Raw genomic sequence first — 23,759 nt, forward strand, 5'->3', positions numbered from 1 at the left:
GTGTTTCTAAGAAGAATAGTGTTAACAAGGATAATGTTTGTGAGTTGACACACTTTTGTGTGCTTCACCTGCTAGCTACTAGGCGAAGAATCTATCCCAAGGCGTAGCTCATAAAGGGCTTACGCCCAGTTGGTGCAATAGGTATAATTTTAGGTCCGGCGTAGAGCACATTTTACATCAGGGGTAGTTACAACCCACTTACGACCTGGTGCAACCGGCCACAGTAGACTAGCTACCTAGCTATGTAAACCACGCCCCTCTCCGAACACGCCTTCTGCGATGTTGGTTACAAGGCGGTACTTATTTACATTACTGAAGAGAATAAGATGTTACTATTAGTGTATTAATAAAGCCCTTAGTTATCCCGCCTCCATCCCGACCGTCAACACACTGATGTATTGTTCACCAGTTGGATGGCTGTTACGTCTATTCTGACTGGACCATTTTGTTTGGTGGGTCAAAAAGTAACAGAATCTTGGTTGCCATGAGAGCGATAAACCTGAAGCTGGGCTCGATATGGTGCGCAGCAACCCCACTTCCTTGACTTTCACATCTTTGGGAAAAGCTTGTTAGCTTTCAACCTGTGTCAGCTATTCAAATCAAATCAAATCAAATTGATTTATATAGCCCTTCGTACATCAGCTGATATCTCAAAGTGCTGTACAGAAACCCAGCCTAAAACCCCAAACAGCAAGCAATGCAGGTGTAGAAGCACGGTGGCTAGGAAAAACTCCCTAGAAAGGCCAAAACCTAGGAAGAAACCTAGAGAGGAACCAGGCTATGTGGGGTGGCCAGTCCTCTTCTGGCTGTGCCGGGTGGAGATTATAACAGAACATGGCCAAGATGTTCAAATGTTCATAAATGACCAGCATGGTCGAATAATAATAAGGCAGAACAGTTGAAACTGGAGCAGCAGCACAGTCAGGTGGACTGGGGACAGCAAGGAGTCATCATGTCAGGTAGTCCTGGGGCACGGTCCTAGGGCTCAGGTCCTCCGAGAGAGAATTAGAGAGAGCATATGTGGAGTGGCCAGTCCTCTTCTGGCTGTGCCGGGTGGAGATTATAACAGAACATGGCCAAGATGTTCAAATGTTCATAAATGACCAGCATGGTCGAATAATAGTAAGGCAGAACAGTTGAAACTGGAGCAGCAGCATGGCTAGGTGGACTGGGGACAGCAAGGAGTCATCATGTCAGGTAGTCCTGGGGCATGGTCCTAGGGCTCAGGTTCTCCGAGAGAGAGAAAGAAAGAGAGAAGCAGAAAATTAGAGAACGCACACTTAGATTCACACAGGACAGCGAATAGGACAGGAGAAGTACTCCAGATATAACAAACTGACCCTAGCCCCCCGACACATAAACTACTGCAGCATAAATACTGGAGGCTGAGACAGGAGGGGTCAGGAGACACTGTGGCCCCATCCGAGGACACCCCCGGACAGGGCCAAACAGGAAGGATATAACCCCACTCACTTTGCCAAAGCACAGCCCCCACACCACTAGAGGGATATCTTCAACCACCAACTTACCATCCTGAGACAAGGCTGAGTATAGCCCACAAAGATCTCCGCCACGGCACAACCCAAGGGGGGGGCCGCCAACCCAGACAGGATGACCACAACAGTGAATCAACCCACTCAGGTGACGCACCCCCTCCAGGGACGGCATGAGAGAGCCCCAGTAAGCCAGTGACTTAGCCCCTGTAATAGGGTTAGAGGCAGAGAATTGGGATATATCCTTGGAGGACTTAAGGATAACTTGTACAGTGGCTGGTTCAGCAGGCATTTGTGTTTCCCCCTTGTAATGAACTCCAACAGTGGGCTTTAAGTATTTGTAAAGGTTACAAATGTTTTAAAAAATCTCTGATGTCCTCCTCAGAGGACATGGCATGGACCACCACCAGATGAAAATGGTGGTTAAAGCAATGAACATACGGTATGTCTCAACCCAATTTCTCCTGTAGAAGTTTCTGCACTCCCCCTTGCTTCCCCGACATCACAGAGGCTCTGTTGTAGACTTGACGGAGGATTTTGTCAGTTCTCAGTCCAGCCTTGGTCATTTCTGAGGTAACAGTTTCTGTGAGAGTGTTGGCATCACCTGCATCTGCAGTGGCTATGGTCAGAAGGCTCTTTTATTTCATAGTTTCCACCTACAAACCAAAGTACGATTGAAAAGTTTTCATAGCCCGTTGTGTCCCTCGTTCTGTCTAGTTCCCTGACAATATGCTCTGTTACTAAGTTGCTCATTTGTTTTATTAAGTCGTTCTGGGCGCCGTGGCTCGTGTAGGTTGCATTATGGAGAATGGTTGGTGCTACCTTGTTTAAAAAAAAAACTTTTACCCCTTCTTCTCCCCAATTTTGTGGTTTCCAATTGGTAGTTACAGTCCTGTCTCATCGCTGCAACTCCTATACGGACTCGCGAGAGGCGAAGGTTGAGAGCCATGAGTCCTCCGAAACACGACCCAACCAAGTCGCACTGCTTCTTGACACAATGCCAGCTTAACATGGAGGAAACACCTGGCGACCGTGTCAGCGTGCATGCGTCCGGCCCATCACAGGAGTCGCTAGAGCGTGATGGGACAAGGACATCCCTGCCGCCAAACCCTGCCCTTACCCGGCCAATTGTGTGCCGCCCCATGGGTCTCCCGGGTCAAGGCCAGCTGCGACAGAGCCTGGACTCAAACCAGGACCTCTAGTGGCATAGCTAGCAACTGAGATGCAGTGCCTTAGAGCACTGCACCACTTGGGAGGGTTGGTGCTATCTTGGCCAACTCTTGGTCCTTTTGGAGGGTATACTCAAACAATGACAAGAACCACCCACTGCCTTCCTCTGTCATGCTTTTTAATGCATCGTGATCTCTTCTCAGAGTGATTTGATTAACTGCTAGAAATGCAATAATGTCAACAATGGAGCCCAGATAATATCGATGACGTGCAAGCAGATCCGTGTTAACCAGTGTTGATATTTCCTGCCCTGTCTCTTTACGCATTTCTCTCCCTCCACAGCCTCACGTTAAGTGTTCTTCCGAGGTGGCATGTTCGTTCTGTCCTTTATCTCTCTCTAAAGCATGCTTCCAATCACAGAACCCTTTAATGGTAAAGGTTGAATCTGATGACGCGCTGGACCGAAATTTCATCAGGGGGAAACAAAAGGCTGCAACAGTTTGTACTGAATTCTTACCAGAAGACAGCTTCTATCCCTGAATACAATCTTACTGGAAACTTACCTAACTTCTCAACCCCAAGGTCATCTGGGGTTGCTCCTCTGCATGTAAGTGGCTCTGGCCCGTGTGATTTAGCATTGTTAGCAGCTGCTGCTTAGCTGGGTGGCGGCAAGGAGGCTTGTGGTGGTACTGGGACGGGGGCTCTGCTGGCTTCACCGTTGACAGAGACTAGGCTAGCCAAACTCTGGGCTAGCCACTGCATTGCCATGATCGCCAGCAACTGTAGCAGTGGTTTTGATGAGTGAATTTTCAGCTGCACTTGTTGTAGGCTGGATAATAGAACAAGTCAAAATTCACCCAAGGCTAAAAAATAGCAAAAGAACGTTGGCTAAGCTGGAACACTAGCGCGAGCCCATAGCAAATGAATGGAATTGAACGTTCGCAGAGCTTGGCACCAAAAAATGTATCCCTTTTTATTTTACCATCGCAATTTGTTCTTAGGATGAAACTGAAAAATAACAACTTGTAAACATCCGCACCTCGATGGTGCCAAGTGTGCTTATGTCTGCATAATGAGGAAGTAGGGAAAAAATTGCAACTTTTGACTATTTCTGGTTTGGCGATCGATGACAGCAGAGTACGCTACCCAACCTTATGTAATTAGAAAGAGGAGATTCTCATGATTAAAATGGTGTCCAATTTGAAAAAATCTAAATGTACACATTGCGAGATATTTGGCAAAATAGACAGACATACCTATATTTCCCAATAGGAAACAATGGGACAACCTCAGAGTTCCAGGAGTTATTTTTTGTTGTTTACATTTGAACTACCAGCAACGTGGGCCAACAAAAGCCAAGCAGGCATTGTGACGTAGAACAATAGACTGGGAATAGAACGTTCGGAAGGCAAGTTGGTGCCACGGTGCTAACTAATAGGAGCTGGCAGGTTAAAAATGCCCTAAAATAAGGCCTGTTTTTTTGTGATTACTTCAAACAACAAAAAGCAGCAAAATACGAAATATAAAGAAATACACAATTCCCAACAGGGGATATTCCCCTGTAGTATAATTATATTGAAATGTGCTTTAGCAGAGATAGGCTTACCTCTTTCCTCTCCATAATGCTAATGCAAGCCCACACACAGTTTTATATAACACATCAATTTTGTGATGAGGCACAAATTGTCTCTTTCTGGAACACACACAACATCGCTGCCCTTCTCACCTCATGTTCTCTCTCTGGGTGTGCATGCGAACAACTCACATCCCTCTGCTTCTCTCAGTGTTTGTGTGTGGGTGGAGATGTCTTTCCAGGGCTAGTGCTGAGCGCCATCATTCTACCCCCTGTTGAAAGAGAGAGAGAGAGAGAGAGAGAGATCAAAGTAAAGGAATGCACTACACCAATGATTTCTAGTCCACCGGAGAAAAAGACTACAGTACCCTCCAAGTGTGCATGAAAATAACCTGTTTGTCACTTTTCGAAAGAACCTGTCATTAACCACCATCTCTGGCATCATAATAAAGACCCTGGTGTTTGCTTTGATATAAATTGTTTATTTGCAAATGGTCTCTTTACTCAGATCTTCAGGACATTCCAGAGGAGAGCGAAGCCACAGCAGAACTACCACGAGAGCCTGACGTGTCACACTGCTCCCCTACTCTCAAAAATAGGCCGACGAGGACAACAGAACTGAACTTGAAATAGTCTTCCTCTTTTTACACTTAAAAGGAAGTATCATATTCATTTTCAAATATATATATATATATATATATATATATATATATATATTTGTTTCGTGGCTTTTGCTTTACAGTACACGACCAGTGGCAATATGTGACTACGCTATTCTTTTATGTTTCTCGATTGGGATTATTTGGATTTATACGGCTCCCTTTGGGAATCGATGCTGGACTTATTCATGCCACCTATTAAAGTGGCATGAATAACAGGAAGGGAGTTATGCAATGATGATTTTCCAAAGAAGAATATGCAGGAAATGGACAGCAAATATAAAAGCAGTGAATGGATAACCAAAGCTGATGGGGTTTTGTCTAAGTGAATGGGACACTGCTTTAATAATGGTTGGGTAGCTGCTTCTTTGCATTAGGATGTTGTATGTGGATGTGTATATATAGCAGGTTTGTGCTGAGACACATGGATATGCACAAACACACACCACAGACACACATGGTCATACATGCTCACACACATTTGAGTCCTTTACATTTCCATAATTAGGATTATCTAATTCTCAACGCTGTTTATGATGCTAATAATTTGTTTATTTATTCTTCCTTCCTTATTTAAGCAGGTAAGTTAAGACCTCTCATGACACAGGCCAAACATTAGAGTGACTGTATAAGAATGAGGTAGCACTGTATTTCTCTCCCCTGATTACCATGTTTTTACTTAGAAACCACATGGCAACAGCATAATGACAATTATTATTACAAAATTACTTACTTACTTACCCACTGGTTTGTGGTTCATTTCCTGCAGGGATCACATACATATACTTTAAATGCTCAAAGTAATGTAACTCGCTTCGTGGCACATACACTACCGTACAAAAGTTTGGGGTCACTTAGAAATGTCCTTGTTTTTGAAAAAAAAGCCTTTTTTGTCCTTTTAAAATAACATCAAATTGATCAAAAAAACAGTGTAGACATTGTTAATGTTGTAAATGACTATTGTAGCTGGAAATGGCTGATTTTTAATGGAATATCTACATAGGCGTACAGAGGCCCATTATCAGCAACCATCACTCCTGTGTTCCAATGGCACGTTGTGTTAGCTAATCCAAGTTTATCATTTTTAAAGGCTAATTGATCATTAGAAAACCCTTTTGCAATTATGTTAGCACAGCTGAAAACTGTTGTTCTGATTAAAGAAGTAATAAAACCTGCCTTCTGTAGACTAGTTGAGTTTCTGGAGCATCAGCATTTGTGGGTTCAATTACAGGCTCAAAATGGCCAGAAACAAATAACTTTCTTCTGCAACTCGTCAGTCTATTCTTGTTCTGAGAAATGAAGGCTATTCTATGCGAGAAATTGCTAAGAAACTGAAGATCTCGTACAATGCTGTGTACTACTCCCTTCACAGAATAGTGCAAACTGGCCCTAACCAGAATAGAAAGAGGAGTGGGAGGCCCCGGTGCACAACTGAGCAAGAGGACAAATACTAGTGTCTAGTTTGTGAAACAGATGCCTCACAAGTCCTCAACTGGTAGATTCATTAAATAGTACCCCCAAAACACCAGTGTCAACGTCAACAGTGAAGAGGCGACTCTGGGATGCTGGCCTTCTAGGCAGAGTTACAAAGAAAAGGCCATATCTCAGACTGTAAAAAGAAAATATTAAGATGGGCAAAAGAACACAGACATTGGACAGAGGAACTTTGCCTAGAAGGCTAGCATCCCGGAGACGCCTCTTCACTGTTGATGTTGAGACTGGTATTTTGCGTGTACTATTTAATGAAGCTGCCAGTTGAGGACTTGTGAGGCATCTGTTTCTCAAACTGATAAACTTGGATTAGATTAACACAACGTGCCATTGGAACACAGGAGTGATGGTTGCTGATAATGGGCCTCTGTACGCCTAGATATTCCATTAAAAATAACGCGTTTCCAGCTACAATAGTCATTTACAACATTAACAATGTCTACACTGTATTTCTGAACAATTTGATGTTATTTTAATGGACAAAACATGTGCCTTTCTTTCAAAAATAAGGACATTTCTAAGTGACCCCAAACGTTTGAACGGTAGTGTATACACTGAGTGTAAAAAACATTAGGGACAGGTGAATCCAGGTGAAAGCTATGATCCCTTATTGATGTTTTCTGTTAAATGCACTTCAATCAGTTTAGATGTAGGGGAGGAGATGGGTTAAATAATGATGTTTAAGCCTTGAGAAATGGATTGTGTATCTGCCATTCAGAGAGGGAATGGGCAAGACTAAATATTTAAGTGCCTTTGAATGTGTATGGTAGGAATTGCCAGGCGCACTGATTCGAGTGTGTCAAGAACTGCAACACTGCTGGGTTTTTCACACTCAACAGTTTCCCGAGCGTATCAAGAATGTTCCACCACCCAAAGGACATCCAGCCAACTTGACACAACTATCGTAAGCAGTGGAGTCAACATGGGCCAGCATCCCTGTGGAATGCTTTCAACACCTTGCAGAGTTGAATTAAGGTTGTTCTTAGGGCAAAAGGGGTGTAACTCAATATTAGGACGGTGTTCCTAATGATTTGTGCACTCTGTGTATATTACTTGGGGATTCTTCGTCACAAATACCAGAAAGGGACAATTGTTCATAATTAATTTCAAGTAATTACCAGAAAGAATTATGCTATCACCATGTAGTTACTAAGTAAATACCTGGCAAAATAAAGTTTTACCTAAATGGACAAAATAACCTAATCCCTATATGGATCACTTCAGCATAAGCAATGTAGTTTCCAAGTTTAACTCTAGTGGACTTGGTAGACTATATGAAAGAAGCAGTCAAAAATACAGAAATTGGAAGATGGAACTAAGACAATACGCCATGTAATCCATTGTATTGAGAGATAGGGGAAATCAACAACTTTTTTGCCAACATCGAATTATAAAACGGAGTCTTCTCTATTTTAATGACTAAACCAATGACATTGGGGACTGTTTTTGAACAACGGACAGCCGAGCAACCGTTATATTTGCCTTTAAATTATTTTGAAACTAAAATGCTTTAATTGAGAATTTCTTTATTCTTGTAATTTCTTGTCATCTTAATTTGACTCATGAACCATATTTTCCTGGCTTGCATAGTGTGTATCAATCTGGCTAAAAAATGACATGGGCAATGATTTTGAGTCTGTCTTTATTTGATTGTACTATATTCAATGTATGTTTATAGAAGCCCATACTAAAGAAATGAATGTCAAATCCAAATGTTGCCTTTCAAGTTGTTCTCATGACGTTGGCCTGGGGATAGGTTTATGACAGTCATAAATACCTCTTTCCCCCTTTTTCCTATCTCTACCCTACTGATGTTACATTTGCAAACCCTTGGTTAACATAGAAATTCTGGGAACATCAGAAGGTGGGGGGAAATTAACAATATTCTGGTAATCCGACCAATTGAACATTTGCGGTGGTACTTAATGAATATGATGTCAGTTCGGTCGTCATCTGAGACATTCTCATCAATGATAAGATGACAAACTCTACAATGGAAAGTCTACACATCAGAGTTATCGGATTCACATGGAATTGTTGTTCAATTTAAATGTTTGAATATGAAATTATTCGTGATGGGATGAAATGTGATTTTAGCTTCTAAAATGTGAGATTTGGGTTTTCATAAGATAGGGCTCTGCTCAATCAGTGGCACGCCCCTGTGAAGGGACATGGGTTATAGAACTTTTCAAACAAGCCCTCCTCTCCCTTCCTATATAAGCCCTTGACGACAATATAACCTTCTGTTCCGAGGACGTGAGGATGACGGTCCTATGTCAGAATGGTTCAGATAATAACTACAGAATGAAGCCAACATCAGCGTGAGCTTTGGTTGCGAACGGTATGAACTTTGAACTCTTATTCACTACAGAAGTGATACCTCCTAGCCGTTGAGTTAGGAACAGCAGCTGCAAACACAGGTTAGGAAGGAACAGACACAGAGTATCCCGTCTACCACACAACGACGTTACTACAACGTATCCAATTGACAACCAGAGACATTCTTCAAAGGACTCGGTTGGGCAACACGGCCTTCCATCTACCACCAACCTACCGAAGCGCAGCTCAGCCCAGAGTAAATATTTATTGCATTTTCCTTTTCCCAAATGGGCGGTAATTTAGAATGCATAAGATACTGTCTTTACAATAGCACAGCTTTGGCCTTTGTTCCTCAGTCTTCCCGCTCCTTCACTCAAACCCAGCCCTTTTCTTTTGTGTAACAAGCTGTCATATCTGTTCCGCCCGCTAGGGACGTTTTCCTTGATGACGTAATTTGTAATCAAGTTATGATTTCATTATGTGTATGTGTAATTCTGTGTGATTAGTTAGGTATTTAGTAAATAAATGATTAAACCCAATTTTGTATTGCTTATTCAAATTGTTAGCCAGGGTTCGTGCAGATAACCAAGAATTTACAACTTTCAGATGAGACTGAATTAAGATGACATTTAATAATGACTGCTATTGATGTAAAATATTACTAGGTCTTTAAGAGTTTATTCGGAAGAAAACAGCTCTATAAATATTATTTTGTGGTGCCCGACTCTCTAGTTAATTACATTTACATGATTAGCTCAATCAGGTAATATTAATTACAGAGAAATTATTTTATAGAATAGCATGTCATATCACTTAATCCGGCATAGCCAAAGACATGACATTGTTATCAAAGTTATATTGTCATATTTATGTATCAATGGCATATATCCACTCGTTTTGACAAGTTCTGTGCTGGTGTAAAAAGGGTCTTCTTGATTTGTGCTCTTACTACAGATAGTTGTGGTCCACCTCACTTGAGCCCTCTGTCAAAACAAGAGGTGGTGTAGTAATGAAGACTTATTTCCACAATTTATCATGGTCCTGACACAAACCATTATTATGGTAAGTGTGTTGGCATTATGCATATCCTAATTGGAATTAATGCCTAGGTAAAACCTAACAAAGGTTTGTAACAGTTGTCATAAGCGGTCATGACTGTTTATGACATCTGTATGTCATTATTTTGACGGTGTTAGGTAGACCTTGTGATAAAAAAGGTCCAAATGAAGTGTTACCAACAGTTGCTCTTACCTGAAGCATTACCACTGCATTCTGGTAATCGAATCTAGCTCTGCTATAAGCTGGCACATTGTACAGACAATCACTGAATTAGCTGTGGCTACCAAAGCTCATATCAGACTATGACGATCCCCGTAGTACGTCAATACAATTCGGTGGTAAAACGCAGCTGTCTTTTGGAGGGCCTTAGCTCATGTATCCCACTGTCTCATACTCTATATCTATCTAATGTAGGCTGACACCGCTTCCCCAAATACCTCCCCCTAAACCCCTCATGGTGACTTGATGCCTCTACCGAAACAGGTGAAATCTATCAAACCCCTCAACACACTTAACTCTCTCACCTTCTTCACCATCTCTCTTTTCCCTTTACCCTTTTTAACTTCCTCTCTCTATGCCATTTTTTAAAATGAATTCCACTGCCCATCTGTGTCCATCTCTCTTACTCTCTTTTCCACTACCTCTCTTTTTCTCTCTCACTCTATGGCTCCATCCAGAAACAGCCCTTAGTCCATACCCACCTGTCCAATTGTCTCATCTCCATGAGGAGTTGTTTACGGACAGGTTCTATCTCACATCTCTTCGTTTCTCTTTCTCCCTCCCCCTTCCTTCCATCCATCCACAGTCTAAACCTGGACACTGTCGACCACATGACTTGTATTCTCTCCCTTCTCTAACCCTCTTACTCTTGTCCACTACCTCTCTCTTTCTCTCTAGCTATATACAGTATATCTCACTCCCTTCTCCATCTCTTTTTGTTTCTATCTATCCCTCCCTCCCTAATGCTGGGGACAATGTCAGCCAAGTAACATGTATAAATATCCCCATTGGGGGACATAGTTGGCATAGTGGGCGCCTCTCTATGGCCCGCCTGAACCCCATTCATCATTACCAACATTGGGGATGCCATGGCACTGTAAGCCACGACAAGCTCTGGTGGTCTGGGAGAGAAGCAGGGGGAGTGAGGTTTACCGGGAAGCTGTACTGTGGCTCCTTCTTCAAGCTATCAAGCTATCTCTCTTTCCCTTTCTCCATGTCCCTTTCTCCATGTCTCTCTCTCTTTATTTTTCTCTCGCGCTTAAATAATTGCCTGATTATGGTATTCTTAACATTTTAGGTAGGTCACAGTAGAACCAAACAGGCTGAAATTGTTCTTACATTTAACAACTGTGGTAACTATTAGAAGAGTACATAAAACCTTGGATCTGACCTCCAGAACTAAGGCCTAGATTCAATCAGACCAAGCGCTAACTGGCGATAGCCGACACTCGCAAAGCTTATGTTCTGGCGGGGTGTCAGAGGTGTAACTTCATTGGAGCTGTCAAATCGATGAGCAGCTGCTCTTGATCATTGTCACGAAGCCACACCCGTCCCACTCACGTTAGAAGTTCAGAACGAGAAAATGTAAGCTATATTGAAATAACAAGGTTCAAATTGAAAATCATGAAACAAAATATTTCTATCAGCCTAATCGAGGTGTAGGTTACATCTCACATTCCAGTGTTCGAACTTTTAAACAAGGCTGCATGGGATTTATTTTAATGCGAGTCCGTGCAGCCAATGGCAATGTCTGCTTTAGGTATAATGCTGGGAGCTGCTTGTGGATTTGACAGCTCACTGTTCCGGCACCGTCAAAACATCAGCTATGCGGATATCGGCTAAAGCGGATCTGATTGAATCGGATCTTAAGTTTTGTTGACTTTTGTACCTTTTTCTAACCCCTTTAACCTAACATTAGCTAACCTTAACTAACCTAACGTAAAATTGCTAGGCGTCTCTCTTTCAGTCACTCTGTATCTTTGTCTGTCAAGTTGATGTTTAAGAGAATTGGAGTTTGCAGTAGTGGTGTCAGGCACATGAGCAGGTGTTGCTGTCGTAAAAGAGTTATGAAGTAGTATAAGTTTATGACCTCTTAATATTTACTATGTCATGAATCTTTGGCGTAAGCTGTTGAGATGATGTGCTTTCTCCTTGTTAGCATGTTTAGCATTTCATGTCCAAATGATCGCAAAGTGTCTCAAATTAATTGTCTACCTCAAAGTTACTTTTTAAGATGATTTGGACATGAAATGCAAAACATGCTTATATCGGGGACATTGACCTGTATTGGTATTTGGACAAAAATGCACAAAAGTTAGTGTTTGGAGACAGCGGCTAGTAAAAACGAATGGATAGATTGTTGTTTTACCTTGTCGATAGACTCCTTATAGGGTCAGGAACCCAATATGTAATTTTGTAGTTTGGATGAATAATAAGGAAAATTACTGCTGTTGTTTAGTTGCCAAAATTGTCATTTCAAACCCTGAAGCTAATATTTTCAACATTTAAGTGGTGCCCAGAGCTATGGTATGGGGGATTCCTGATTTATTATGGTAGTGCCCACTCCCCACACTACCCTGCACTCCTAGACCCCTCTGTAATTTGAACCCTGTGTGTGTGTGGAGGACAGAAATAGAACTGTCTCTTTTGTTTTATGACAGCATCTGCCTAATCCTCTATGCCCTGCTCATTGTCCTTCTCTCTCTCTCCCACCACCTTTGTTTTTATTACTAAAAGCCCCCACAGCAGGAAAAATACAATATATGTCAATTATGTCAAAGAATATGACAGCTGCCACAGGAAGGAAATGGATGCGAACAGGCTTTCTATCTGCCGGTAGAAGTTGTCCGCATGCACAGATCTAGAATCAGCATGCGTTCCCCAAACATGACCTTAACCATTAGGGGGAACAACGCAACATCAAGGTAAGCTCATCCTACTTTGCTTTATTATAGAGAGGAAGGCTCAGTAGATACATTTAAAGAACTGACCTTTAAAGGATTGAGTTGGGTGGAGCCAGTAGGCTAGAATGGGAGGGGCATGTTTGTGGGTGTGGTCATCTACTCTTTGGGATATATATGTTCTCTTTCTATCCCAGAGTTTGGTCTCTCTTCTGCTCTTTCTCCCTCCCTCCTTCTCTCTCTGTCTCTCCTATTCCACTGACTTGACAGGACTGTCCTGCACCCTTTATCCTTCTTTTCCCTCCTTTTCTCGGTCAAAAAGCCCAAAAGACCTTCATAAAAATGGAGGCAGTCAAGAAGAAGATGCTTATGTTGAAGCTGGATAAGGAGAACGCTCTGGACGCGGCAGAACAGGCCGATACCGACAAGAAGGCAGCCGAGGAGAGGAGCAAGCAGGTGGGCCAACCACATCACAGAGAGTGGGGGGATCCTCTATCATGGATGGGGACATGGGCACCTTGGGCAGTCAAATAGGCAACTATAGGTTTCTACTACCCCAGGGAGCAAAACTGGTTGCAATGATGTCATTCTATCATGTTTCTACGTCATGGTCAGGTTGTATACCTATTGTACGGACTTTAAGGACGTTTCAGATGTATTTTTTAGTGACCAGAAAAAGATGTGTGGGTGTGTCACACATGGCATCCTAGTCCCTATTTGTTGAACTTATTTTGACCAGAGCACTAACTGAATTGTCTGTACAACTGGAAATCCAATTAACCACCAAAAAATGTCGTCATGATGGGGGGGTGGATGTCTCGAAAGGTGAAACGGCTTATTGGTTTCCATAATGTTGCTGTGTGGTTGGAAATGGTCTGCTTAGATACAACTCTGTTACAACTCCTAGGCCGGTCATCGTTAAACGATAGAGTTAGAAAGTAATTGGTCAAATAGATGTGACATTTTTTTACCTATATTGTAATATACTGTGAAGGAATCATCTCACCTGCTTTTCTAGATGTGTTTGTAACAGATTTAATTATATTTTCTTAATTTTTTAAAATATTTTATTTTGAAGGGTTTTGTTTTACATTCATTTGATTCTTCTTGAAAATAAGGTAACAAGTTCATGACATTACTATAAATACTAGAGGTTAGAATATGGTTAAGAATAGGACAGAGTTGACAAGACTTAACAACTGAGTCCAAAGTGACCTCTGTCCCCCAAAAAATGACAACTGGAAAATTCTAAACCATGCCAAGACAACTTGAGAGAAACGTTAGACTGTATTTCTCTCGTTAGCGAGGCCAGACAAGCTGTCAGTCAAGGCTGGATGGTTTAGCTAGTGATCTCTCCACAGAGAAATTGCGAAGGGCAAGACACTAGGATGGAATACGATGGTGGATCCTTTCACTGAGTGATTGTTAGGGGATGTTACCATTCAGAGCGAGTATTTATATCTAGATGTCATTGAAGTGGAACCATGGCAGGCATGTCCACCAGGCTTTAGGTTACTTGCGACAAGAGGACAGGTGAGGTGGCTGCAGACATGGGTTCAAATAGTATTTGTTTTATTTCAAATACTTTTCAAACTTTCCTGGCACATTGGAGCCAATGGAATAGTCCCAAAAGTGTCAAACCAGTCCATTTGCCACTCCACGAAGGCTCAAGCGCTAAAATGATTTGTAAGAAGACAAATACTATTTGAATCCAGGGTTGGGTGACAGTCAAGATGCCTTGATGAATGGAGATGGAAAAGGCTATGAGGCTATCAGTTAATGAATACTATTTTCACACTATTAATCCAAGCTTTACTGTGCTGGCCTGGTTATGTATCCACCGTAGTTGCTGGAACAGTGCTGGAAAGGTCAAGGTGAAAAGAAAATAGGTCCACACCATAGTGTGAAAAGAGTGTACAAATCTCAACCACCCTTTCTCCATATCTCTTTCCTCTTCTTGCCCTCCCTCCCTCTCTACTTCCTTCTCTCACTCACTCTCTCTCAGCATGAGGATGAGTTGCTGCAGATGCAGAAGAAGCTGAAGGGGACTGAGGATGAGCTGGACAAATACTCTGAGGCCTTGAAGGATGCCCAGGAGAAGTTGGAGGTTGCGGACAAGAAGGCTGCAGATGTAAGTGTGTTGCATTCATCCACAGTCTTACAGGTCTAGTATCATATTACCCAACCCCATTTCCTAACCTTAAGTATTAAGAGGACGATAAAATACAGTAGCTGACCCTTGACCAGTGGTTAGGTGCAACATCTACCAACTTGTGTTAGCTCCAAGAACTGATGCCTTGGCTATTTGTTACGTTACATGGTCTTGAGTAGCAGGGATGATCCTTGTTTGACACCAGGCTGGTCACATTGGTGCCATGGCCTGGATGCTGGGGTTGCTTTGGAAATGGTGCGAAGATTGAAGAGGTGGTGGAATTGGTCCAATGATCATCATCAGCAGCAGAGGGTGTAGAATAGGTCTGCCTTAGAAAGTCCCAAAGTTATAATAGGTTAGAGATAAGAGCTTTGAACCCGGAGCGATGCAGGTTCTGTGCAGGAGACCCATTAAGGATTTACCAAGCTTGAAGGTACCAGAAGCCTCATACCTGCTCATATTACATAGTGTATGACAAAGCAAACGCACTTGTGCTATGAAAAAAACAATCTGCTCTTACAGGGTTAGACGAGTTTAGACCACAGGTGGTTAAACCTAGTGCCTGGTGTCTCCCCTAGCTACCATTCCTTTCATTCGCTCCGCTCACCCATCCACTGCTACTGCTATTTCATCCCCATATTCTGACCATGGTATCATCCAATCGAGCTATGAATATCCCACCAATGAATATCCCACCTATGACTATCCCACATGCTACAATTTTAGGGACAATAAAAATCGATATTCTTACTAGAGTAGCATTCGTCAAGTCTGGTCTTGGGGACCCACAGGGTGTGCAGGCTTTTGTTCCAGCCCAGCACTAACACACCTGATTTAACTAATCAATAAGACCTTGAGTTGAATCAGGAGTGTTGGTGCTGGGCTAAAACAAAAGCTTACAGACCCTGTGCGTCCAAAGGAACAGGAATGACGTACACTGGAAATAGTTGCTGTTATGGTACTAGCGATAGAAACACAAGACACTAACCAACTCCAAAGACTTTTTGAGCAACAGATAATATACCCATTCAGACTTTCTGAACAACACATGACATTTGGATTCATGAGCCATTGTGCCTTTACCCATAAATTGCTAAAAAAGGCCTGCTTTAGTTTGGCCAAGGAGTATGTGAAAAACACAGGGCCATGCCTGTTTCTGGGATGATAATTTAGTGACAGTTTGACTGACACTTTTGGTCCCCTTTGTTGGCAGTTCATTTTAAGCAGTAACCCGCTGGAGTTAAGGGTTAACTCTAGTGCTAGGAAGCTAAGATACAATTCAAAGGTTTGGTTATCATGCGCATTTTGGATTGTGCGCACAGGCTTTACTATCTGAACGCTCCCCAAAGAATGGAATAGAATATAATAGACCCTTATTGTCCATTTGCACAGATGTTATTTTTGCTGTGACAGTACACAACCTACACAGCAGGCTGGAAGCAGCACAGGGTCAGCAACAGAGCAGAACCCCATGACTAGTTTGGGGTTTAAGGGCTTTGCTCAAGGGCACAGTAACTGTAGATGGCATGTGTTATTGATGCCTGCAATTCTCCAGTTGCCAGCTCACTTTTTCAAGTCAGCACTGGGATTCGAACCTGCAAACCTCCTGTTACCGACCCGCCTCTCTAACCTTGAGGCTACCGCGGCCAAGACTATACTTGGGTTGCCACTCTCTATTCTTGGGTTGGCAATCTCATCCTAGTCCCCTCCCTCTTTGTATTTCTTTACTCTTCTTGTGGTTTAGGTATCTTTTTCTCCAACAATGTAGGTCTCAGTAATTCTCTATTTGTCTCTCTGTCTCTGTATTTCCCCTAGTTGACTGTAATGAAGTACGTTTCTCCAGACTTTAGATATAGAACAAACAGCAGCTGTCATCACAATCATTTGTCTCAATAGAGAGAATGCATGGAATGACCATGTTGAAATACCAGAGGGGCTTAGGTTTGTGTGCGTGTGTGTGTGTGTGTGTGTGTGTGTGTGTGTGTGTGTGTGTGTGTGTGTGTGTGTGTGTTTTACAGTAAATAGGTATTGTGTGGTGCCTTGGAGTGATGATTACCCAATGATTTGTATGGTTTATAACAAGCCAAGGTCATTACGGGTGTTATGTGCTCTTGTGTGGTCTGTCTGCCCTACACTGTCTGTACAGTTATGTGGTAAAATCATGTGTGTGTTTTTCATCTTTGCAAGCTTCAAGTCCGTATTGTGTGTGTGTGTGTGTGTGTGTGTGTGTGTGTGTGTATGAGTGCGTGCGTGCGTGCGTGCGTGTGTGTGTGTGCGTGCATTTTCTTGTGAGTATACCTTTGAAGACACCTTTCTTTGAATACACCTCTCTGTCTTGTCCTTGTGCATATGTGTGAATTCCAGGTATATTCGTATGAAAGGGGACCAGACACCTATGTAAAATAATCTCTTCTCATGAGCCATCCTATATGAGGAGTGTATAGGGGATACAAAGGCCATGACCACAAGGTTATTTCCATTGAGGGGGCGGGGTGGGGTTTAGTGGTCTGAAAGGGGGACAGAATGGGGCATAACAGAAATAGCAGAGGAGGGGGATGCCAATGGGACAGACTTACTAAACAAACAAAAAAACATTCAACTTCATATACTGGATACACCCCCCTCCGTATGTATTTGGACAATGAAGCTCCATTTTTTCATTTGGCTCTATACTCCAGCATTTTGATTTGAGTTCAAATGTTTCCTATGAGGCGAGAATGTCACCTTTTATTTGAGAGAATTTTCATACATTTGCCGTTTAGAAATGAAAGCACTTTATATATCTAGTCCCCCCATTTGAATAAGTGTTTGGACAAATTTCACTCATAGTGTATTAAAGTAGTCGTGTAGTATTTGGACCCATTTTCCTAGCACGCAATGACTACATCAAGCTTGTGACTCTAAAAACTTGTTGGATGCATTTACAGTTTGGTTTGGTTGTGTTTCGGATTACAGTATGTTTTGCCCAAAAAGTAACTGAATGGTAAATTTGATTGTAAACAAGAATTGAAAATGTTTCTGAACACTTCTACATTAATGTGGATGCTACCTTGATTACAGTTAATCATGAGTAATGATGATCATGCCCCCAAATTCATGAATAAAGATCATAACCTCAGAAAATACTAACCTCCCCTTCTTGGTAATGGTGAGAGATTAGCATTTTTTGTTGTAGCATCTGAACAGCATCTCGCTTATCATTATTCATGATTAAATCATTATTTTTTTTTCTTAATCATGGAAATATCAGGATTAATTTAGGTGTTCAGAAACATCTTATGACTCAATTAGAAAGAAAATGACTCCATTCACCAGTCAGTTACTATTGGGCAAAACATAACCCAAAACAAACTGCAAATGGATACAACACGTTTGTAGAGTCACAAAACTTGATGTAGTCATTGTGTGCAAGAAACATGGGACCAAATTCTATACTTTTGACCGCTTTGATACATACATGAGTGAATTGATCCAAATACCTATGACTTCACAAGGGTGGGACCAGACACATTAAAGTGCTTCATTTTTAAAGGGTAAAACAGATATGTATCAAAATACCCTCAAATAAAACATTCTGTACTGTCGCTTCATAAAACATTTGATCTCAAATCTGAAATTCTGGAGAATAGAGTTAAATTCAACATTTTAGCTTCACTGTCCAAATACATACGGAGGGGAGTGTACTTTTGCCTGGTTACCCAAACTCCTTGCTCCAGGCAAACGCTACGCCACGCCCACTAACGTCAGTTTCTTCTCCGGAATGAATTTGGATCTGAGTACCTCCCCAACCCTACATCGAATGCGAACACTTTGGGGCCATCTCATTGGTCCGGAAACCGATGGCTTGTGCCAGAGTAAGAACATCAGTTGGAAAGTGGCGGTTTGAAAATTTGTCATTGGCTTTGATACTCTGGTTGGTTATAGAAGATCCAATCGCTGAAAACTTTGTTTTGTACAACACTCCTTGTGCCTATTACCAGAAATTACTTCAATGATGACATCCTCAGACTAAAGTACTGTATGTAGCAAACGACAAAGAAGAGGAAGAATTTAGTGTGAGTGGTCAGGTTAAGTGTACTTTACCCTTTCATCCAATTACTTATCTTCTTAATTAATATGGATTTACCTTTAAGGTCTACCTTATACATTTCTTAATAACATGTATTTCTATATTATATGGGTCCCCACTTTCTGTCCCCTCTACCTGGGTATGTCCTAAATATCTCCCCCAGAATAGAATAATTGTTCCATAGAGACAACTAGATTAGTGTGGAGCAATAGTGCCAAAGAGATTAGTGAAGGGCATTTGTCCCTAAAGTGTAACCAGATCTCTCCAAATGTTGCTCTGCTCGCTCTTTCTCTGTGTGTGTGTGGTCCTTTTGAGTGTGCAACGTGTGTATTTGTGTGTGTGTCAGTGGAGGCTGCTGAGGGTAAGACAGCTGATAATAATGACTGGAATGGAGACGATGGAATGGTATCGAACACATCAAAGATGTGGTTTCCATGAGGTTGATACCACTCCATTGACTCCATTCCAGCCATTATTATGAGCCATCCTCCCCTCAGCAGACTCTATTGTTGTGTGTGTGTGTGTGTGTCCTTTCCAGTGGCATTAAGTCTCAGAGGAGTCCGAGTTCTAAATCGTTGGGATAAACCTTTCCTTGACTTACGTGGCCCGTCTGCCTCTCTCCACATGCTTGTGATTAGTGTCATAATAAGACACGCTAAAGGACAGTTTTATGACTGCCTGAGTATGCCTAGCTCCATACGCACTAAATCACAGGCACACAGTTTTCAGCAAGAGGGTAAAGAGCAACACAATCTTCACACATTAAGGTGCTCTCAAAGCACCGCTCCTTCAGCAGCGCTACTTAACCAGCGGCTAATGGCTAAAACAAATGTGCATTCAAAACCTGCTGAAGGCATAGGGTGTTTCTCAAAATGCATACTACCGTGCTCCAAGCTAGTCCAAATCAAAGTATGGTAAATGGAGCACAGAGGGTACTTCTCAAATTAATTTAGACATTTTTACCTGCCTACATACCATAGATCGCGAGCCCATAATAAGTCAATAGGGCTAACTGGCTAGCTACTACTGTTATCTAGCCAGATACATTTACATTACATTTAAGTCATTTAGCAGACGCTCTTATCCAGAGCGACTTACAAATTGGTGCATTCACCTTATGACATCCAGTGGAGCAGCCACTTTACAATAGTGCATCTAAGGGGGAGGGGGGGGGGGGGTGAGAAGGATGACTTTATCCTATCCTAGGTATTCCTTAAAGAGGTGGGGTTTCAGGTGTCTCCGGAAGGTGGTGATTGACTCCGCTGTCCTGGCGTCGTGAGGGAGTTTGTTCCACCATTGGGGGGCCAGAGCAGCGAACAGTTTTGACTGGGCTGAGCGGGAACTGTACTTCCTCAGTGGTAGGGAGGCGAGCAGGCCAGAGGTGGATGAACGCAGTGCCCTTGTTTGGGTGTAGGGCCTGATCAGAGCCTGGAGGTACTGAGGTGCCGTTCCCCTCACAGCTCACAGCAAAGATAGCCACGAATAATTGCTAGCTAGGTACCCACGAAGAATTGACATCTATCTTGCATAATATTCATTTTAGGTCAATTTTGCCTGTTAAGCTATTTGGTTAGCTACATTATTATGATTCAGATATAGTTCGCTGATAGTTATGAAGTAAAACGGTTGCTTTGTGTATATCTTGTTGAGTCTCTATTTTGATTGTCCTGGCTGGAAGATGGTTCAGTAAATGGGTAAGTCCCAAGTCCATAGTAAGTCAATAGGGCTAACTGGATAGCTGGCTAGCCACAAAGAATTGGTAGCTACCCATGAAAAATGTACATATACCTTGCATAACATTAGTTTTAGGTCATTTTTTCCTGTTAAACTAACTTGTTAGCCACATTATTACGATTCACATATAGCTAGCTGATAATTATGAAGTAAAACGTTTGCTTTGTGTACATCTTGTTTTGTCTATTGTTGCCATTGTCCTTGCTGGAAGAAGGTTCCGTGAATGGGGAGGTGAAGCATGAGGTAATACAGTAGGGAGAGTGCGAGTGCTTCTCAAATGTAATGTTTTATACAATGGGTGGGTTTAATCCTGAATGCTGATTGGTTAAAACCGCAATCCAGCCGGTGTCTATTCCACAAATGACCACCGGCTAAACCTATGAGTTTAAAATGCATATTTACTATATTCCATCTGACTGCTTAATCCACTGTCTCATCAGCACAGCCAGGCAATTTATACACTTGATCTCCACTATAAAAAGCATATAGATATTCAGCTCACATTTCTTTTAGACTCTTATTTTTCAACAGCGGATTTTATATAAACTTTGCTGTCTGTCTCTCCGACATTTGAAACATTGTTTCAATATTCAAATTCTCCAGCTGTCTCATAGTAATGAATGTGTCAGGATGAGACAGACAGATAGGCATCTTTTCTCAGCCAGTCGAAATCATGAATCAGCATAATTTTTATGGATATATACAAAGAACTATCAATAGACAACAGGTCAAACAAAACTAAGTGCAGCTAGTTTGAAGTCTTTCCAGCTTCAGTTTGAAGTGATCGTGTTAGATTTGTTGTTGGCTAGCTCCTCTGAACAACAGTGTACTGACGAGAGAGCACATTTTATATGTCAGGTGATCAGGCAATATGGCAATGGAACATTTCAAACGAACGACCTGGGTCGCGTCTTTGACAACCGAACCGATAGAACAAATGACCAGCCGGCTTGATTTGTGTCGGGACTATATCTGATGGAAGGATGAAATAGTATGAATAAATTCATCAAAATAACGTTCTCAATTAAAATATGTCAATCATTATTTGAATATGTTGGTAACCCGTTGTATAAAAGTGATAATGCCCTGGAAGCCGGTGTTTGGAGGATATATTGGCACGGTTTGCCGGCCCTCAACAAACAACACCCGTGCCAATATATCCTCCAAACACGGGCTTCTCTGGCATTATCACTTAATTATGCATTCTCCACACAAGAACCTACTCACGAAAATGCACTTGGAGCACGACAGTGTGGGGCACGTTAGTATGCATATTGAGAAACACCCATTGTTTAGCACCTAGCTCTTACAAAAAGCTAACATTTTAGCATGTAGGCTACCACTACACCCTATTTTAGTATTATATCTCCTGCTAACAGTTTACAGATGTTTCCATAACTTGTGTTAACTAATAATCCCTTGCTAACTGACCATTTTAGTATAGAAATAGCAAACGTGTGGCTTTGGAAGAGCCCAGCGATTTGCCACAGTATTGCAGTCAAACTGTGTTTGGCACAATTTTTGGCCCTTTTTCGGCCAAAGCACATCATTCTTCACATCATATACATTCTATATCTTAATTTCAGTCATTAAATAAAATCCTGAAATAGCCAAGATGTAGCCAAATTTGTATAATTCTTCAATAGACTCATAGTTAATAACAAACGTACGTCTAACGTCTAATTTGACCTATTTATACAATTATAAATTGAGAATCTGGGTATAGCAATGCAGAATCAATGGACAGCGACAGAAACTCAACGTCTATAGTTGGCTCACAGTGCCAAACGTTGTCTGGAGCGACACTTGGCGGTAACAACTGGAAGTGGACAATCAAGCCATTTACTGAAACCATTCACGTTTCGAACAACACACGTTCGTTAGGCACCAAACGGAAGAAATCAAGGAGGGGACTACCTGGATTTGACCAATAAGAAACGCTTATTTTCTTTTTCTGTTGCAATATGTTTTCAGGTGTGACCTAATAAACACAATCCTGGTATTGACGGTGGATTGAGAGAGGAAGGGAGGGCCAGGAAATGATGACTACAGCAGGATTTCTCAGTACTCTGCATCTCAAGGCCTGTTTGAAACATAGTCGCCTTCACAGATGGGGTTATTCACTGAAACGAAAGTTCAATTTAATTCGAAATACTTATTTCATCTCACAAAGAAAGATTATTTCGGGCATAATTTAAATATCTAGGCCTGCTGCACAGGCTTGGCTAGGTGTGGCAAAAAATGTAACCAATATTTTCATAGAAAAATAATATTGTATTTTAACGCATCGTTAAACCAACATATTACAAGACACAACGAATGTTATTGTTTTATATCACACTGAATTCACATAAATGGTTCACAAGTAGTGACTTGATTTGTGTGTGTGTTCTGGTGCATGTCTCGGCATCCTCCAGTTGTTGTGAAACATGAAGGAATTAAGAAACCGTCATATTCTGTGTCTGGAGGGCTTTAGAACAGGCTTCAGGTACGATGTGATGGCAAGCAAAAAATGTACACATACCAAGCACATACTGTAGTCACACACGATGAACAAGTAGGCATACAATACCAAATAGCCTGTAGATAGAAGGCACACACACACGTACAACGTTTACACAAATGTTTACTACATCGTGATGTCGTGATTACATTCTCATGCAGCTGAAAATTGCATTCCACTTAAATTAGACTCTAGACAGGGTATAGATAGTGTGACATATCAGCTCGCAGACAGAATGGTGGCTATGTCAAACGTTCACACTATACACGAACAGACACAAATAAATAACCAAATCAATTTAGATAAGATACTGGGGGGGAAATCATACACGCACACTACCTGCAACCTAGGTTGGTTTCTGTTAATAAAAGCTGAAGTTTCCCAAATATACCCCCATATATGGACTTTCTCAAATGCTACCCCGGGAGTGGCTTGGAATGCGAGTGATTTTATAAATTGTACGTCACTTTACCTGATCAGGACACGAAAAACAAGGAGTGCCTTCCTGTCGAAGAGACATCGTGCTCAATGCGCTGACAGGGGATCATTTTTGCTTTTCGTCTTGGGACCAACTAGTTCTAGGGGCAGACTCTGGATCAGCATTCCAGTCAATTGTCTACACTCGACTGGGTGTGGC

At 41.9% G+C, this 23,759-nt stretch overlaps 2 protein-coding genes and 1 long non-coding RNA gene across 11 annotated transcripts in view; 2 read left to right on the plus strand and 1 right to left on the minus strand.

Moving 5' to 3' along the window:
- The window catches only part of LOC115128500 (rho guanine nucleotide exchange factor 2-like), a 102,679-nt gene extending 93,435 nt beyond the window's left edge, over positions 1 to 9,244 (plus strand). For all 5 annotated transcript variants that reach the window (XM_029658374.2, XM_029658375.2, XM_029658376.2 and 2 more), the window contains one exon: positions 4,745 to 9,244. In XM_029658374.2, coding sequence (XP_029514234.1) covers positions 4,745 to 4,869 — 125 coding nt within the window. In that variant the 3' untranslated portion in view covers positions 4,870 to 9,244. The remainder of the gene's footprint in view (positions 1 to 4,744) is intronic.
- Positions 1,007 to 23,718, minus strand: LOC115128503 (uncharacterized). The gene is made up of 3 exons (XR_003863533.2): positions 23,595 to 23,718; positions 4,390 to 4,508; positions 1,007 to 3,492 (listed from the first exon to the last, which is right to left on the minus strand). It is a non-coding gene; the product is annotated as an uncharacterized LOC115128503 (long non-coding RNA).
- The window catches only part of LOC115128501 (tropomyosin alpha-3 chain), a 34,883-nt gene continuing 23,988 nt past the window's right edge, over positions 12,865 to 23,759 (plus strand). For 2 of the 5 annotated variants that reach the window (XM_029658385.2, XM_029658384.2), the window contains exons 1-2: positions 12,865 to 13,120; positions 14,670 to 14,795. In XM_029658385.2, coding sequence (XP_029514245.1) covers positions 13,007 to 13,120; positions 14,670 to 14,795 — 240 coding nt within the window. In that variant the 5' untranslated portion in view covers positions 12,865 to 13,006. The remainder of the gene's footprint in view (positions 13,121 to 14,669; positions 14,796 to 23,759) is intronic. The other 3 variants (XM_029658382.2, XM_065017772.1, XM_029658383.2) reach the window with 2 other exon arrangements.

This window comes from Oncorhynchus nerka, linkage group LG4 (genome assembly GCF_034236695.1).
Source record: "Oncorhynchus nerka isolate Pitt River linkage group LG4, Oner_Uvic_2.0, whole genome shotgun sequence".
Classification (NCBI taxonomy): domain Eukaryota; kingdom Metazoa; phylum Chordata; class Actinopteri; order Salmoniformes; family Salmonidae; genus Oncorhynchus; species Oncorhynchus nerka.